This window comes from Mustela lutreola, chromosome 4 (genome assembly GCF_030435805.1).
Source record: "Mustela lutreola isolate mMusLut2 chromosome 4, mMusLut2.pri, whole genome shotgun sequence".
Classification (NCBI taxonomy): domain Eukaryota; kingdom Metazoa; phylum Chordata; class Mammalia; order Carnivora; family Mustelidae; genus Mustela; species Mustela lutreola.
Window position 1 is genome coordinate 11,203,433 of NC_081293.1, and position 16,863 is coordinate 11,220,295.

The 16,863-nt window shown below is 38.9% G+C and overlaps 1 protein-coding gene across 1 annotated transcript in view; it reads right to left on the bottom strand.

Annotated features, from left to right (window-relative positions):
- The window catches only part of INPP5F (inositol polyphosphate-5-phosphatase F), a 78,403-nt gene that overhangs the window by 32,371 nt on the left and 29,169 nt on the right, over nt 1-16,863 (bottom strand). Inside the window, exon 3 of the mRNA XM_059173028.1 lies at nt 7,617-7,753. Within this exon, the coding sequence (XP_059029011.1) occupies nt 7,617-7,753 (137 nt within the window). The remainder of the gene's footprint in view (nt 1-7,616; nt 7,754-16,863) is intronic.

The following is a 16,863-nucleotide window of genomic DNA, read 5'->3' on the forward strand; positions in this document are numbered from 1 at the left end:
TGTTTGTCTTGTGGCCTCCTGTATCTCTAGTGCCTTCGTAGCACCTGGCAAGGAGGTCTCAAGAAATATTTGTTAAATGAATGAATCATCTCTGATGCTAAAATATAAATGGTAACCTCCAGATTCATATGCAGGGCATGCGTGTAAGTAGTCCCGTGAAAAGGTCACTCCCCATCTTCCATGAATATCTCCTACACACCCCCATCTTCGATGGCGCAGAATTATTAGGGCAGTAGAGAAGCAGGTTTTTTTTTTTTTTTTTAAGATCTTATTTATTTATTTGAGAGGCAGAGAGAAAGCAAGAGAGCACGAGCAGCAAGGAAAGGGAGAAGCAGGCTTCCCACTGAGCAGGGAGCCTGGCGTGGGGCTTGATCCCAGGACCCTGGGATCATGACCTGAGTCAAAGGCAGACACTTAACCAAATGAGCCACCCAGGAGCCCCAGGAAGCAGTTTTAAAAAGAGGCTCTCCTATTAGTCCCCTGCCCCTGCTTGCAACACTGAACAACTGTGGGTTAGCAATTTTTATATAAAATGTTACTAATTATCTAGTCATATTAATAACACTCTTAACAAAATTGAAAACATGCCCAAACTACTTATAAACTGTTGCAATTTTAATTTCTAAAACGTTTGTCAGACATAGTTATTCCTTAAGAGTATTCAAGCTAGGGGCGCCTGGGTGGATCAGTGGGTTAAGCCGCTGCCTTCGGCTCAGGTCATGATCTCAAGGTCCTGGGATCAAGCCCTGCATCAGGCTCTCTGCTCAGCAGGGAGCCTGCTTCCCCCCTCTCTCTGCCTGCCTCTCTGATCTTTCTCTCTGTCAAATAAATAAATAAAATCTTAAAAAAAAAAAAAAAAAAGAGTATTCAAGCTAGCAAAATTTCCCCCAGGAATGTTTTGAAGCCCATGCTCAAGACCTAGCTATTCTAAAGTAACCTTGTTGCAGCACATCTCATCTGTACCCAGGTGATGCTCACTCTCAGAAGTCCCTTTTTCTTGGCAAAGCTAGTTTCCTGCTGCGTCCCTCTAGGACCAGGACTTTCCCTTCATTCATCCCCCTGTCCTCTGTTCCTACCGTCTTCTAACACAGAGTTTTAATCCATTCCTCGACTCTAGAATCTCCTATGAGTTAGCAGGGTACAAACACTTGTGAGAACGTGGTCTGGTTGGGGTAGGTCAAAGAGTGAAAGCCCAATGGGACCACTCAGGCAAAGTAAAATAAGGACCACCTCAACTCCAAAGAGTATACATCTTGTCTCTAAGAACAGGACACTGACAATCACTGCTGTGGTCTCTTTCTCTGGTCCCCACAACTTTGGCTCTTCCCCCTCCTCTGACTGATCCTTCTCCGTTTTCTTTGTTGGCCTCTCTTTCTGTCTCTAAAGACAGTGGCGTTTCCCAATGTTCTGCCCATAGCTCTCTTCCCCTTCATGCAGTCTAGAAAACATTTTCTTTCTCATTTTAACAGTGGCTGGTATGTTTAACTACACATTTCTAACGCCACTCTTTAGCTGAGTTCATGATATAAAAATGTAACATCTCCCAGCTACTGACACACTAGTCCCTCAAATTCAGCATCCCCCAAACTGATCAACATTTGTTTCCCAAATCGTTTTTCCTTTGGTTGCCCCACCTCACTAACGGCACTAACTACTGGACCCCTTTGGCAAGAAACCAAGTGACCATTTTCCATTATTTTCCCCTAGTAGCTCTCTATCAACCCCAACTACCTCATGCTGATTGCTAGAGTGTTCACTATCTGTTGCCCAGAGCAGTATTTCTCAAGGCAGATGCTACTACATAACAGACAGGAGAATTCTTTATGCATGATTATCCCACACTGAGCAGACAACCTAACAAGCTTCCTCTCCTAAGCTAGGGAGTCACACTCCAGCATTAGACCCCCAAGTACCCTTTTTAAGTTCCCTGTACCCCGTTTAAGTTCCCTTTACTGTGCAGTGGCCAAATCTCTTGCTCCCACTACCTCATTCCAGACCCAGAACCCAGGAGGCCTAGGGTCTCAGTTCAATCTACCACCCATGTATGGTCCATGATGCTGCTTCTCTCTAGGCCTGGAAAGGTCTTTTTATTTATTTTTTTCTTTCTCTTTCTTTAAAAGAAAGAAAGAAAGAAAGCCCATTCCTAGGCTTGGAACACAGCCCAATCCCAATATCCATTGACTTCCTTATCTATAACACCCAAATCTAAAAATCTCTGAAACCTGCAAGTTTATTTTTTAAGTTTGTTACAAAATTCATTTAATGGCCAAATATGGCCTGAACAAACATGAGACCACTGACGGTCATCCTTTATATCCCTTAGTATGAATATTCCTACACTTCTTCAGGAAATATGAATGCGTCGTATGACAGCGTAATGCCCAGACTCACTGGGTGTAGACAGAATATTTGAAATGGACTTTTGAAAACCCTCAAATGCTGAATTCTAAGATAAATAAGGCCCCCAATTTTTCAGATAAGGACTGTGATCTGTATAGCAGAACACAAACTCACAGTACCATCTTAATCTGGAAGTCTATTTCTGTCTCTTAAAACCAATTTTTCTAAATAGAGATTTAAATTTACTTTAAACAATAAACATTTTAGAATCTTCGATGCAGTTACCTTTAGAACGGTATAAGTTATCATTTTTTAAAGGGTTACATTTTTTTTTTTAAGTAGGCTACCATTTTTTTCCTAAGTATTTTTTATAATCACCCAATGTTCATCCCAACAAGTACATTCCTTAATCCTAAAAGGGTTAAATTTAGTCCTACTGAAAAACAAGGATAGAGAAAATAACTTCTTGGGATCACATCCAGTCCAAAGATGCTTTGTTTAGACAGAGCTCTTGGGATTACAACATGCAGCGCTCTGATAGTGGGATCATCTTCCCCTTTCCAGAGGCCCAGGCAGTTCTGTGCAGTGTGCTTAGGTCCTTACAACTTTGATACACACAATCTCAAAAAGAAAACCACCACCATGAGCCCCATGATGCTCCCTTAGTTTTTCTATTCGTCTAGGAGCTTATGTTTTACAACCAAGATTAAGGGACGTTGCTGCTGATGTTTAAGAAAAGGAAAATAATTTTTTTTCCTTTAAAAGCTGATATCTATATCCATCTGGAGCTAAGATTTTTTTTTTAATTTGACAAAGATCACAAGCAGGCAGAGAGGCAGGCAGAGAGAGGAGGAAGCAGGCTCCCCGCGGAGCAGAGAGCCTGATGTGGGGCTCAATCCCAGGACCCTGAGATCATGACCTGAGCCAAAGGCAGAGGCTTTAACCCACTGAGCCACCCAGGCACCCAGGAGCTAAGATTTTAAACAGACATCTAAAGGGAAATCAAATGTGGAAAATGATGCAGTTATCTATTAAGGGCATTGAGATACAGCAAGTAAGATATGCAGACGGGACAGTAGCCTATAAAACTTTAAAGGATGTTTTCTCAAAAGAAAGAACATCTATGTTCTCATCTCTTTGAACGCCATAGATTGTTCATAACCTTGTATAGATTTTTTTTTTTTAAATGCTATACCGCTTTGAAAAGCAGTCTGGCAGTTCCTCAAAAGGTTAAACATAGAGTTACCATACGACCCAGGAATTCCTCTCCTAGGTGGATGCCCTAGCAGGAGGCGAAAACAAATGCCCACCAAAAACTTGTGCATGAATGTTCACGGAATGATTCATCACAGCCAAAAAGTAAAAACAATCAACTATCCATGAACTGATGAATGGAGAGAGAAAATGCAACAGATCCACATAGTGGATGAAAAGGAATTAAATATGCTATATACCAATGACCAGCACTCACTTTGAAACACTGTGCTAAATAAAACGAAGCCAGTCACAAAAGGACACCCATTATAGGACTGAGGTATGTTCCGAAGAGGCAAATTTAGAGAGGCAGAAAGCAGATCAGAGTTTGCCTAGGACTGATGGAGCTGGAGTGTGGAGAGAAATGAGGAATGACTGCCAATGAGGTTTGAACCCAACAGGGTTTCTCTGTGGAGAACATAGGCGCATATGTTCTAAACCGATTATGGTGAGAGTCACAAAACTGAATATACTGAAAGCCACTGAATTATAAGCTGCAAATGGGTAAACTGTGTAGTATGTGAATTGTTTCTTTCTTTTTTTTTTTTTTTTGAATTGTTTCTTTTTTAAATTGGCAAACAAGCCTTATACTTGAGGTAAAAAGGCAATCGAGGCAGAAAACTAGAAAAATCTATTAATTATAGTCTCTCTAATAAAATTGCTTCTGCTCCAATTACAGAAGACAGATGAGGCCCTAGCAAATCTGAGGACAGTGACCACACTAAAGAGCGTGAGGGCCCTGCTGGGCAAGGGTGAGAACAATGGAAGTGATACACAGGCAGCCAAATTAGAAAGATGTAGAATGAAATATAAGACTTGGTTTTGTTTAAAAACATCTTTTCATGTGCATATTTTCTGTATATTTATGAAAAATAATAGAAGTAGGAAAAATATGTAAAATGCAAAAAATGAAAACTTTTCAGAAAATTTAAAAGTAATATTGTTCCTTCAAAGTAGTTGGGGCAAATGGAAATAACCATTAAGACTCACTGGAATATGGACAATGATTATTTCTAAGTAGTGGGTTTTTTCCCCTTCTCATTTACAATTTACTACACAAAAAACCCCCACAAAAACCAAAGCAAATAACAAAACTATCAAGCTTCTAAAACCTTTTAAATGGATTTATATGGAAATTGAAATAAAGATCCCAAATATTTAAATTAACGTGTCAGAAAATAAGAGAACAATTCATGATTTCAACATAGCCCTTCCTCCCATTGTTCACTGTTGGAAACTGCTTCTACCATAATACAGGACTAAAAGAAGAGGAAAAAGCTTAAGTCCAAATTTCTAAAATGATAATCTTTTCAGAAACAGGTGTGCCAAACTATTCCCTAAAATAGGATCTGGAAGTGTTTTCTCTATATCATGTTATCCCCCAATCAACAAGGATCATGACGGATTTTCAACTGGAGCATAAACCATACCCGTAATGTCCCCTGATAAGTCCTGTAGTTTGTAGGGTCCAACAGAGCTGTCAAAATATTCAACTATCTCATGTGGAGGGAAATCTCATTTTCATTTAAAGATAATCTGTTTTGGGGCGCCTGGGTGGCTCAGCGGGGTAAAGCCTCTGCCTTCGGCTCAGGTCATGATCCCAGAGTTCTGGGATCAAGCCCCGCATCGGGCTCTCTGCTCAGCGGGGAGCCTGCTTCCTGCTCTCTCTCTCTCTCTGCCTTCCTCTCTGCCTGCTTGTGATTTCTGTCAAATAAATAAATAAAATCTTTTTTAAAATAAATAAATAAATAAATAAATAAAATAAAGATAATCTTTTTTTTTAAGGTGATATTAGCTTTATGAAAAATTATAACTTTGGGGTTTTTTTTCAGCTAAAAAAAGATAATCTGTTTTACTTTAGAATATCAAGATAGAAAAGAGGAAAATATGAAAAATGAAAAACTTCAAGTTTTCATAATATTCACATTTTTGTGCTTAAAAATTCCATGTAAATGTCATCTTCTAACCACCCCACCCCCCAAGCTTTATCCAACAGTCAGCTACTAATCTCAAAAATGTTATAGATTGGTGGGCAAAAGGGCATCAGAAAACCTCAAAAAATCCAACACGGGGTCCAAGCTTCTCTGGACCAGGAGTAACAGTACATTTCCCCAGGGCTGGGAGTGCAGATGTGCAAGCTGATGACTGACAGGCGGGTAAGTGCTAGACAAGCCGGTCGCCTGCTCTAAATCTAACTTCCAGGGTCTCCAGGCTTAATGTTGACCGGGATGCTCCCCCTCACGGCGAAGATTGGTGACAGAAAGACATGCCGAGTTTTCATTTTGTCAGCAAAGCCATCCAAAGACATCGATAACAAATTTATTGGCTCAGAAAACTAACGGAATTTTTGCTTGTCTGTCTGCTCTTCCCTATAATAAAATGCAAACAAAACCACAGAGACCTGCTTTTAGTAGGCCTAACTGCTACCGAAGTTATTTGTCTCTGGGTCAGCAATAATGAATAATGTTCTGGCTCTAGTACCAATAAAGGGGAATAGGAAGTACTCTAATCTTTTTTTTTGATTCCTGTAATAAAGAGACTATCAGCGTCCTCTTAAATAAGTGTTTTTTAAAGATTTATTTGAGAGAGCGAGAGCACAATGTGGGGAGGGGCAATGGGAGAGGGGAAGCAGACTCTCCACTGAGCGGGAAGCTGGCTGCGGGACCAAGACCCTGGGACTGTTTCCTGAGCTGAAGGCAGAGCCCTAACTGACTGAGCCATGCAGGTGCCTCTTAAATTCTTTTCAACGTTGGTTTCTTAAAATTAGATTGTCAAATTACCAGTAAAATCTGAAGCATAAAAACAGCTATATTTTTATTTATTTTTTAAAACTGTCTCTAAACTGTCTGTCTCTAAACTTCTACCCCAAGAGCCCGGCCTGGAAAAACATGTATTGAACTGTGGGGCCGTGGCTGCTATGCTACCTGTTACCCGCTCTTTACGTAACAACGAGGCAGCTCAGAAAGAGTGATACAGGACCAGACAGCCTGAGTCCAGGTCCAGACCCCACCATTTGGCAGCTGGGACTTAACTCTTCCCAAGCCTCCTTCCTTCATCTGTACAGCCTGGATCCAACAGTGCTCACCTCATAGAGTGGTCCGAGGGCCCAGTTGGCTGAGCAGCTGACCCTTGGTGTCGACTCAAGTCATGATCCTAGGGTCATGGGATCAAGCCCCATGCTGGGCTCCCTGCTCATTGTGGAGTCTGCTTGAGATTCTCTTTCTCTCCCTCTGTACCACCCCCATGCTTGTTCTCTCTCTAAAATAAATAAATAATTCTTTAAAAAATAAAATAAAATAAAAGGATCGTAGGGCTAGGGCAGAGTGATGATACTCCTAGATGCCAATATCCACACCAATAGCAAACATGATACAACTCCCTTCGTGGGTTACTTCTACAAGGTGGCAGTACAGTGTGGTAAAAAAAAAATACTAGCCCTGGGAAATCTCATTATTTTGGACTTAAGTCCCTCTACTATAGGCTTGATTTCCTCCTGAAAAATTAAAAGACTGCACTAGGTTGGTGGTTTCTTTCTTTAAAACAACAGCAACAAACAAACAAAAAAACTTTTAAAAATTACAAAAGAAATATACGCTTGAAAACTTTCAAGAAATAGAGAGAAAAGGCATATAGAGTAAGTTAAATTTCACCTTCTTGACTACCCCTCCTCTCCCCCAAATTAGAAGTTTTCAAACTGTACTATGCAGAGTCCTAGGGCTCCCCAGAAGCAGAACGTGGCTTTCCAGTAGAGGCCACGTGGGCAGGGACCCAAAGAGCCCCCCACCCCACCCGCCACCTCAACCAAAGCAGCTCAGCTTTTATGTATCTGATATACTGGATTTCACAGATTTTGAAACAAAGTTTCTACTACTAAAGTGAAGTTTGAAAAACAAGGACTAAATTACTTCAAAAATATCATCCAGCTCTATAATTATGATTTTGGCCTAATTAAACCAAATACTCATATTTGTTATTATATTTATACCAAGTTTCCATAAAATTTCCTTAGACTTCCACCTTACCTCTAGCTCAAGATCCTGAGGTTCCATCTCAGAAAGGGACAGCACAGCAATTTTGGTAATTTTGCACACCTCATGGTCTCCAGGAAGTTTGCCCACCAATGCTTTCTGCCGAATTAAAATAAGCCACCATGGAAGATCTGAAAGAGAAACGTCACACCAATGTCTGGTATCCATAAAGGACCACTATCCTGGCAAGCTGAAGATGAATAATCTAACATAATACACATTAGAGATAACCCTTTAAAGTAAAGCACATGACAGATATATAAATGGCCCTCACATGTGAAGATATGTTCAATCTCACTTAAATTAGAGAGCTGTGAACTAAAATACAGTGATACCATTTTCGTCCATCAGACTGGGGGGAAATATGGAGATATGACAGCACATTCGTTAACAAGGCTGTGGGGACACAGGCAATGTCACACAGTGTTGGTAGGAATAAAAGTAGAACTTTTCTGGAGGGAAATTAAGTGATACCTAGTAATAAAACATATACACTTACTTTTAACCTACTAATCCCACTCTTGTGAGTTTACCTTGAAGATACACAATCAACCTAAAAGTATGTACACTCAAGTCTATTCATTGCAGCAGTTTGTAATTACAAAATATTGGAAACAACCTGATTGTCCAGACATAGGAGAATGGCTCAGTAAACTAGGACACAGCCACTCTGTGGAGTACTATGCAGATACAGAAAAGAATGAGAGGCTTGGACTAGCAACTGACAAGGAATGATTCCTGGATATAGCACATGGATAAACTGTATACATTTACAGAACAAGGAGATAATAAAATCATATAAGAATTATATTATCGAATCAAAGCACAAAAGAGTATCTAGCATGTGCCACCCATTATGTAAGAAAGAAGATCTGAGGAGTGTCTGGGTGGTTCAGTCAGTTAAGCACCGGACTCTCAATTCCAGCTCAGGTCGTGATCTCAGGGCCCTGCGACTGAGCCCCAGGGTGGGGATGGAGGCCTCTGTGCTCACTGGGGAGTCTACTTGGGATTCCCTCTGCCCCTATCCCCCCATACAGGCTCTCTCTCTCCTTCTCTCTAAAATAAATAAATAAATCTTAAAAAAAAAAAGAAGAAGATATGAGAAAATATGCATACATCTGCAAATTTACACAAAAAATAAGAGCAATAAATTAGAAGTTAATGAGACTGGTTACCTACGGAGGGTAGGCAGAAACAGGATAGAAGAAGGGGGATCAGGGAAAATGATAGTTCTCTGAATATATCCTTCTATATAGTTCCGACTCTTAGAACCATGGTGATGTTTCATATCTCCTCAAAAATAAAGAAACAGTTCCACAATGTGTTTGTGGGGCTGGGAAAGGGACTCAAAACAAAACGCAAACAGCAACTCAACTCTGCTTCGAATGGACAATGTTACTCTGGAAAACATGTTTTTTAAGGATAAAGACAAAAAGAATTATATATAATATTGTATGTATAGTATAATAGTGAATTTGTTGGAAGGGTATGATTTAGCAATTCCAAAACTACTTTAGATGTACACTAGCAAATAATGTATTGAGGACAATGGGCGGGGCGGGGGGGGGGGGTAATGTGGTAAAACAAACTAAAGAAATCTTTAATAAATACAAGAAAGAAGGAAAGAAAACACCCAGAGGCCCAAGTGTCTTTCCAATCCACATTTTTACTTTTCACAAAGATTTTTAATTAAATGAGAAATGCTCTATGAAAGACAGCATGCAAATGTAATTTTTCAGTTTATGAAATTATACCCTTAAGAAATACTACCTAATTAGCACCAAAAAAAAAAAATTGAAATAGCGTTTCACTAATTTCTTATGAAAAACCAGCATACATATTCACCATATGAAAAACACTCTTAAAAGAGATATATAGTATTTCAATTTCCCCCAAATATCAATCAACTCTCATTTTAGGGATCGTGCTTTGAAGATGTGCTTTAGGCATTTCATAAATGCAAGAGTTTGGAAGAGTTTCATAATTCTTTATAAAGTAGGGTGGAAATTTACTCCGAAGTTTCAAGTTTTTTACAGGCCATTTCATTATTCATTATCATGAAACATTAGCCAAGGTCCTACCAAGGGCTAGGGAGTATTTCAGGCATGGATCAAGATCAGTTATCAACCACCTATCATATAATAAATCAAACACATAATAAATAAAGCATATAACATGATACTTGTGCTTCAGAAGGGTAGGAATTAGCAACAAACAACATATGTTAAATGTCAATACATTTTGTTGAATAAAACAAAATAAAACCCTTACCATAGGTCTCCTAACCTCACAGGAATAATTTCTATTTTACACTGAACAAATTAGAGTGCTGGCAGTTACCCAGACAAGCCAACCCTAATGAAAACCTTTTCCTACTTTATGCCGAAGTTGACTTTGGATACATTTCATATTAACATTGCAAATTATAGTTTTAATAAATAACAGAAATGAATAACACAATGTGCATAAGCAAATGCAATAAATATCTTGCCAATAAACCATCTAATGGCACAGTGACAAAATATAAAAATATTAACCTTCTAACAGAGGTTTCACTCCATTCATAAACTCACTTGGGAAACCAAAAGGCATCATTTTTTCCCCCCAAAACACTGATACTGCCAATACTGAAATACAACTTACAAATTCAAATATACTTTAAAATGAAATATGCATGTTTTTAGAGTTTAGTTAGTTACGTCAACAGAAAAAAAATGTGAAAAATTGAGGTGTTTTTAAAAAATATATATAGTATAGACTGAAGTTCAATAGATCTGGGAAGTTAGGATGAAGATTAAATCTGAGAAAATATAATGTACATGATCAAAAAGGGAAAAAGAATCTGTAAAGAGCAGCCTTCCCTTTTCAGGGAGGCTTTAATGTTCTGGACTTTGAGGTCAGAATTCAGACTTAAATTTTAGCTCACCACTTATTTTTCTTTTTTTCTTTTTTTTTTTTTTTTTAAATTTTTTTTTTAATTTTTTCTTTTTAAAGGTCTTATTTAAAACGAGAGAGAGAGAGCGCGAGCATATGAGCAAACACAGGGGTAGAGGCAGAGGGAGAAGAGAATCCCAAGCCGACTCCACACTGAACGCAGACCTGATACGGGCTTGATCCCAGGATCCTGAGATCATGACCTGAGCCAAAACCAAGTCAGACACTTATCTGACTGAGCCACCCAGGTGCCCCTAACTCACTGCTTTTTTACCCTGTACTTGGCAGCACAATACTTGACTGACTTCTTGGTTTTCTCATCTGTGGAATGCGATAAAACTGCCTGCTGCAGAGAATAGCTATGAGGATCAAATAATTTTTGTGGTTGATGTGACTGTTAGTTAACAACGAATGTTTACCATCCTTTGGTAGCAAAACATCCTAGAAAGCTGGGTAAATAAAACAATGGGGGTACTGGTAGAGGAACCACCAAATGAATACCAGCGTAGAACAGAGCAGACAGAAACAGACCCACATAATATGGGCACCTAGTACATGATAAAGGGGTGGGAAGAGTGTATATCATGAATTAGTTTGGAACACATACTAAAGCATTTGTGGTTAAACAGGTTACCTGGAGTCTGCTTTGAAATAATTTAGCAGCTGGGCATGTGGGGATCACGGATTTTAAAAAATGTCTTTTTTATAGTCGACTTCCAACCAGACCTACGAACGGCATTGGGTTAATTGCTCTCTTAAGTCTTTTAATCTCCGGTCTGTTTTCAGTCTCACACATGGATCAAACAAACAAACAAACAACAACAAAAACAAAACAAAAAACCAAAACCATGAAAAGTAAAGTACAGGAATAGATATAGGCTAGTTATAATCAAAGTAATTTGGGATGATGAAACTTTTGGATTTAGTGCTGATGGTTGTACAACTTTGAGAATATATTGTACACTTTTAAAAGGGTAAGTTTTATGGCATGTGGATTACATATCAAACTTTTTAAAGCTGCTCCTTAAAAAAAGAAGAAGAAGAACTTGTTAGGAGTTTTAACCTAGTGAAGCAGAGAAAAAAACACTAAAAAGTGTATTTTCTGCCAAAACCAAAGGTAAAGCTAGGACAGCCTACTAATTCTTTTTTTTTTTTTTAAGGTTTTATTTTTTTATTTGACAGAAAGAGAGACGGAGCAGGGGAGCAGCAGAGGAAGAGGGAGAAGTAGGTTCCCAGCTAAGCAGGGAGACTGATGTGGTGCTTAATCCCAGGACTCCGGGATCATGACCCAAGCCAAAGGCAGAGGTTTAATAACTGAGCCATTCAGGCGCCCTGGCAGGCTACTAATTCTTGAAATATATCAACACTATTCCAAACAGCTACCTTTTCTCACTAGTGTTCAAAAAATGAATTGAAATTATCACAATGGAGGGGCACCTGTGTGGCTCAGACAGTTGAGCATCTGCCTTCTGCTCAGTTTGTGATCCCAGGGCCCTAGGCTTGACCCCCACATTGGGCTCCCTGCTGAGCAGGAAGCCTGCTTCTCCCTCTCCCACTCCCCCTGCTTATGCTCTGTTTCTCTATGTCAAATAAATGAATAAATAAGTTTTTAAAAATTCTCATAATGAAAAGAAAATGAAGATTTTTGAATTGGACACAGAGTTATCTTCAGGCAAAATCAATGACTCTAGAAAATAAAGGAAAACCAAAAAACCTCATGGAAAACATGGAAAAACATCTATGCTATATTTATTTTGCTTTAGGTGAAACAGCACTTAACAACCGCAGAAGCCTGGAAAGTCTGGTGAGAACGAGCATGTTAGTAACAGGATTAAATGACTCAAATATATGCTTTATAGTTCGAACTTCAAGACAACAAAAATGTGGAAGTATCCAGGCACTAGTGTTTAGCAGTCCCAGGATGTGTCAGGCATAATGGTGTAATTAAATTTTTAAAAAGCACCAAGGCAGGCTATTGTATTAATTTATATCACCCACCAGGAAAAGAAAATTTTTTTGGCTCAATTAAGGCTGCCACGTTGCGATGCAGATGTGTGGGAGAACCAAGAGTGAAGGGTAACTTAGGCTAGCAAGGTCCTTTGGCATAAAGACATTCTTTCACCCTTTTAAACACATTACGGTGGAAGAAAAAGTCAGTCTTGTAACCCTGGCTTCTCCAGGAAGAGACAGACAAGGAATTCTGACTTCCCAGCAAGATAAGAAAAGTGAGAAGGAAGGCATTATCTTGAAAAGCATGACCAGTAGAGCAAAACAATAGTCCTGGAAAAGATTGAACTGCTCACTCTAGACAAGAACTGACTCACTTAAAAGGGGACAAACCATTGTGGAATAAAGATTCTCATCAAAAAATTTTTTTCATCCAATTTCAGAAAAAACTGTTTTCAGAGAGACACTCATGACCTCACGTGTAGGAAGTATTCCATCTACATGTTTCTCAACATGTAGAGATCCTACATGTCATCCTTCTGACATGAAGAAAAGATCAGCATTTGATCCAACGATAAGTGTCCAGCAATCCTTTTTATTTTTATTTATTTTAATTTTATGGGGAACATATGAATACATTCTATTTGCTTAAAAATGTGAATGCTAAGGATAAAACTAAAGTTCCATTTGACCATTATTCTCCATTCCACGGATATTCTTTAGATCAAATCCAAACTCCCAACTTTGTGAGAGCAATTAGTTACCATTTTTGGCATTAGTCCTTTGAATCCTACTTGAAAGCTTAAAGAGGACTTAAGAAAAAAAAATTCCACTTTATTTTTCCTATGAAACATTCAGATGTACATTGATTTACCAAAAACTTTTCTTTGAGGATGAGCCACTGATGGGTATTCGGGACTGCTGTTTATGCTTTTTCTTTTTAATGCAACACAGTTTTATCTAGTATTTCCAGAGTATTCAGCTCAGCTTCCTTTTGCACGTAGAGCTGATGTGCTTACTGACTATTTAATTAAATTATGTGATTACAATAATGAGTTAAACAGATACAAACATGTTTGGGATCAAACACAAGCCACCATGCACCAGCCAAGACGGGGGCTTCCTACGGGCTCCCCCACCAGCCAGCAGCTTTCAGCCTTCAGAGCAGCCAAGGCACCCACGAACAGACTTTGCAGAGAGGCAAACTAATTCCTTTAAATCTGCCAACTTATTTACACTTTCCATGGATCTCCATCCCTTCTCACATCTCTATGCTCCCATGGAGTGTCATTTATTTTTCGCCTGAAGAACTCTCTTTAGTACTTCTTTTTAGTGCAGATACTATTGGTAACAAGTTCTCTCGGTTTTAGTTTGTCTCAAAATGTCTTTATTTTCCTTAGATTTTAAAGGTACAGAATGCCAGACAGGCACTTTGACAATATTGTTCCACTATCTTTTGGCTTCCATTGTTTCTCTCAAGTTTCACTGATGCTTCTGAACTTAATGTGCACTTTTCCTTTGCCTGTTTTCAGGGTGTTTTCTTTGTCTTCAGTTTTCGTCAGTTTCATTATGAGGCACCAAAGTGTGTGTGTTTTTTTTAATACTTTCCCCCTTGTGGTTCAAAGTACTTCTTAAAGCTGCGACTTGTATTCATAATTGGTTTTGGAAAATTCTTGGCTATTATCTCTTCAAATATTGCTTGTCTTTTGCTGTCAGAAACAGACTAATTTCTCTTGATCTCAGTTTTTTGAATGTATTAAGTCTCTTTAAATGATCCATTATATATTAACACACTATACATTATAAAAGAAGCTAATAATTGAGAAATCTTAATGGTTTATCTCAGGATAAATTATGTTCCAATTCAAGAGATCTTGTTTTGTTGCTTTTTTTTTTTTTTTTAACACAAATCTTTGGTAGGAATTTAAATTCAGTTTGATGTATGTATAAAAGCCACTTCATTGGGGTGCCTAGGTGGCTCAGATGGTCAAAACTCTGCTTTCAGGTCGGGTCATGATCCCAGGGTCTTGGCACTGAGCCCCACATCCAGCTCCCCACTCAGCAGGGAATCTGCTTCTCCCTCTCCCTCTGGGACACTGCTCCCAGGTGCTCTCTTGGGCTCTTTCATACTCTCTCTCAAACCAATAAAAATTTAAAAAAAAAGTTTAAAACCTACTTCATTGATACACATTGCATAAGCTATTAATTGGCCAATTACTACTTTTATATGAATATGAGCATGAATCTGTAGGGTAGGTTTTATGCAAATTCATACCTGAATTTAAATTTCTAAAGATATGAATTCATGGTATATCTAATATAATGTTTTGTTTTTATATTTAAAGTCATTTCTGGGGCACCTGGCTGGCTCAGGCAGTAGAGCACACAACTCTTGATCTCAAGCTTATGAGTTCAAGCCCCACATTGGGCATAAAGTTCAGTAAATAAATAAGTAAATAAACAAATAAAGCCATTTCTGTTTTAAGCTATATTAGCAGAAATGCTTTTGCCCCTCCTAATAGAAATAGAGCACTATACATCCCTGAATATTTTCAGGAAGCCTCGTGCATCAAGTAAGTGGAGTTACAAATAATACTAACACTACCATTTTTTTTTAGTCAGGTACCTGGTAGCTAAAAGCACGTCATACTGGGCTTCTAATTCTCTTACCAACCAAAAAGCCAATCATTAATTTGTTAATCCTTCAGACATAGCAGTTATTCAGTATTTCTTGACTGGTTGCTCTGTTGCCTACTAAAGGTTCCCAAAGTCTGGGTTTACAGAACATTTTGACAATAACTCACAAGGAGAGTATCCAGGGCAGGAGGCTTGTTATAGACAAATGGTGGAATCAGAAGCATATTCAGGTCAGCTTACAATGCTTATGATGAATTTAAATCTCTAATAATGACTGGCCATAAGATGAAATAATCTCTTATACCCTTTTTTGTCTGTAATAATCTTAGAGAACTAGAAAAGTCAAAGTATCCTTGGGCAAAATGAATTTGTATATAAAAACATTTTCCATATAACTACAGCTTATCCTCCTTAAAGTGCTACGTTTTCTTACATTTTTTGAAAAACCTCAATGTGTTACATGTTTTCCTACCTACTAAGTATAATTACAGATAAGTTTATAAAGTATAATTGGTATTTTTTTTAGATTTATTTATTTGAGAGAGAGAGAATAGGGGTGGGAGAGGAAGAGAGAGAATCTCAAGCAGAGAGATCGGTGCTGTGCACAGAAATTGATGCAGAGCTCAACCTCATGACCATAAGATCACCACCTGAGCCAGAATAAACAGTTGGATGTTCAACTGACTGCACCACCCAGGTGCCCCATATTGGTCTATCGTCTACCATCATGAAGATAAATTACTGTTGGAGAGATGACACAAGCATGCTTCAAGGTTGGAAGTCACCTACAAGAGGGGTCCCTAAGCCCACAGGCTGTAACCAACTTGAGAACCAAGTCAATTCAACCAGTAAACTGTATTTTCTGCTCTGGATGGCTGACAATGGCCCACATCTAAGTAAATGAGAACTTACTAGGTTTATCAAGATTTCTTTTCTTCAACAATTAGACCTGATAATAATTTGATTGCAACCTCTTCAGAAAGATAAAAAGTTCAAAAAGAATACGAGAGGAAATATAAAAAGCACCTTTGTAGGTGGTCCATACATACAGTCACTCTTACTGTAACAATCCTCTTCTTTTTCCAAAGCTAAAAACTTTTAATATCACCACCACAGAAATCACTGAGGAGAACTGGAGTTTAAGAACAGATGGGTCTGGGGATGCCTGGATTGCTCAGTGGGTTAAGCAGCTGCCTTCGGCCCGGGTCATGATCCCAGTGTTCTGGGATCGAATCCCACATCGGGCTCCTTGCTAGGCGGGGAGCCTGCTTCTCCCTTTGCCTCTGCCTGCTGCTCTGCCTGTGATCATGCTCTCTCTCTCTCTCTCTAACAAATAAATAATTAAAATATTAAAATAAAAAAAGAACTGAAATGGTAGTAGAATAACCTAAGAGGCACGCTGGCCCATCTCTAGAGAATCTCTCTGCCTGAAAATACGCGTATCTGCCAATGACAGACGGGCTCAGCAACAAGAAGCTTCCTTGTGTGCCAGCCCTTAGGAAAGCCCAGAGCTATGGGTCACAATCATGTGGCAAGTTCAAGGGTTGCTCCCGCCAGGAAGGTAGAACCATCCGCACCAAGGAGAATGGAATTCAGATTAGGGACAAGGGAGGCAATGGAAAATTCTGAAGTGTACAATAATGGAAGAGGCTGAAGGGAGCCAAGAGAGGTGGTAGGGGCCACTCAGCACCTATGTACCCGGGGAGAGAGTAAAAAGAGGCAG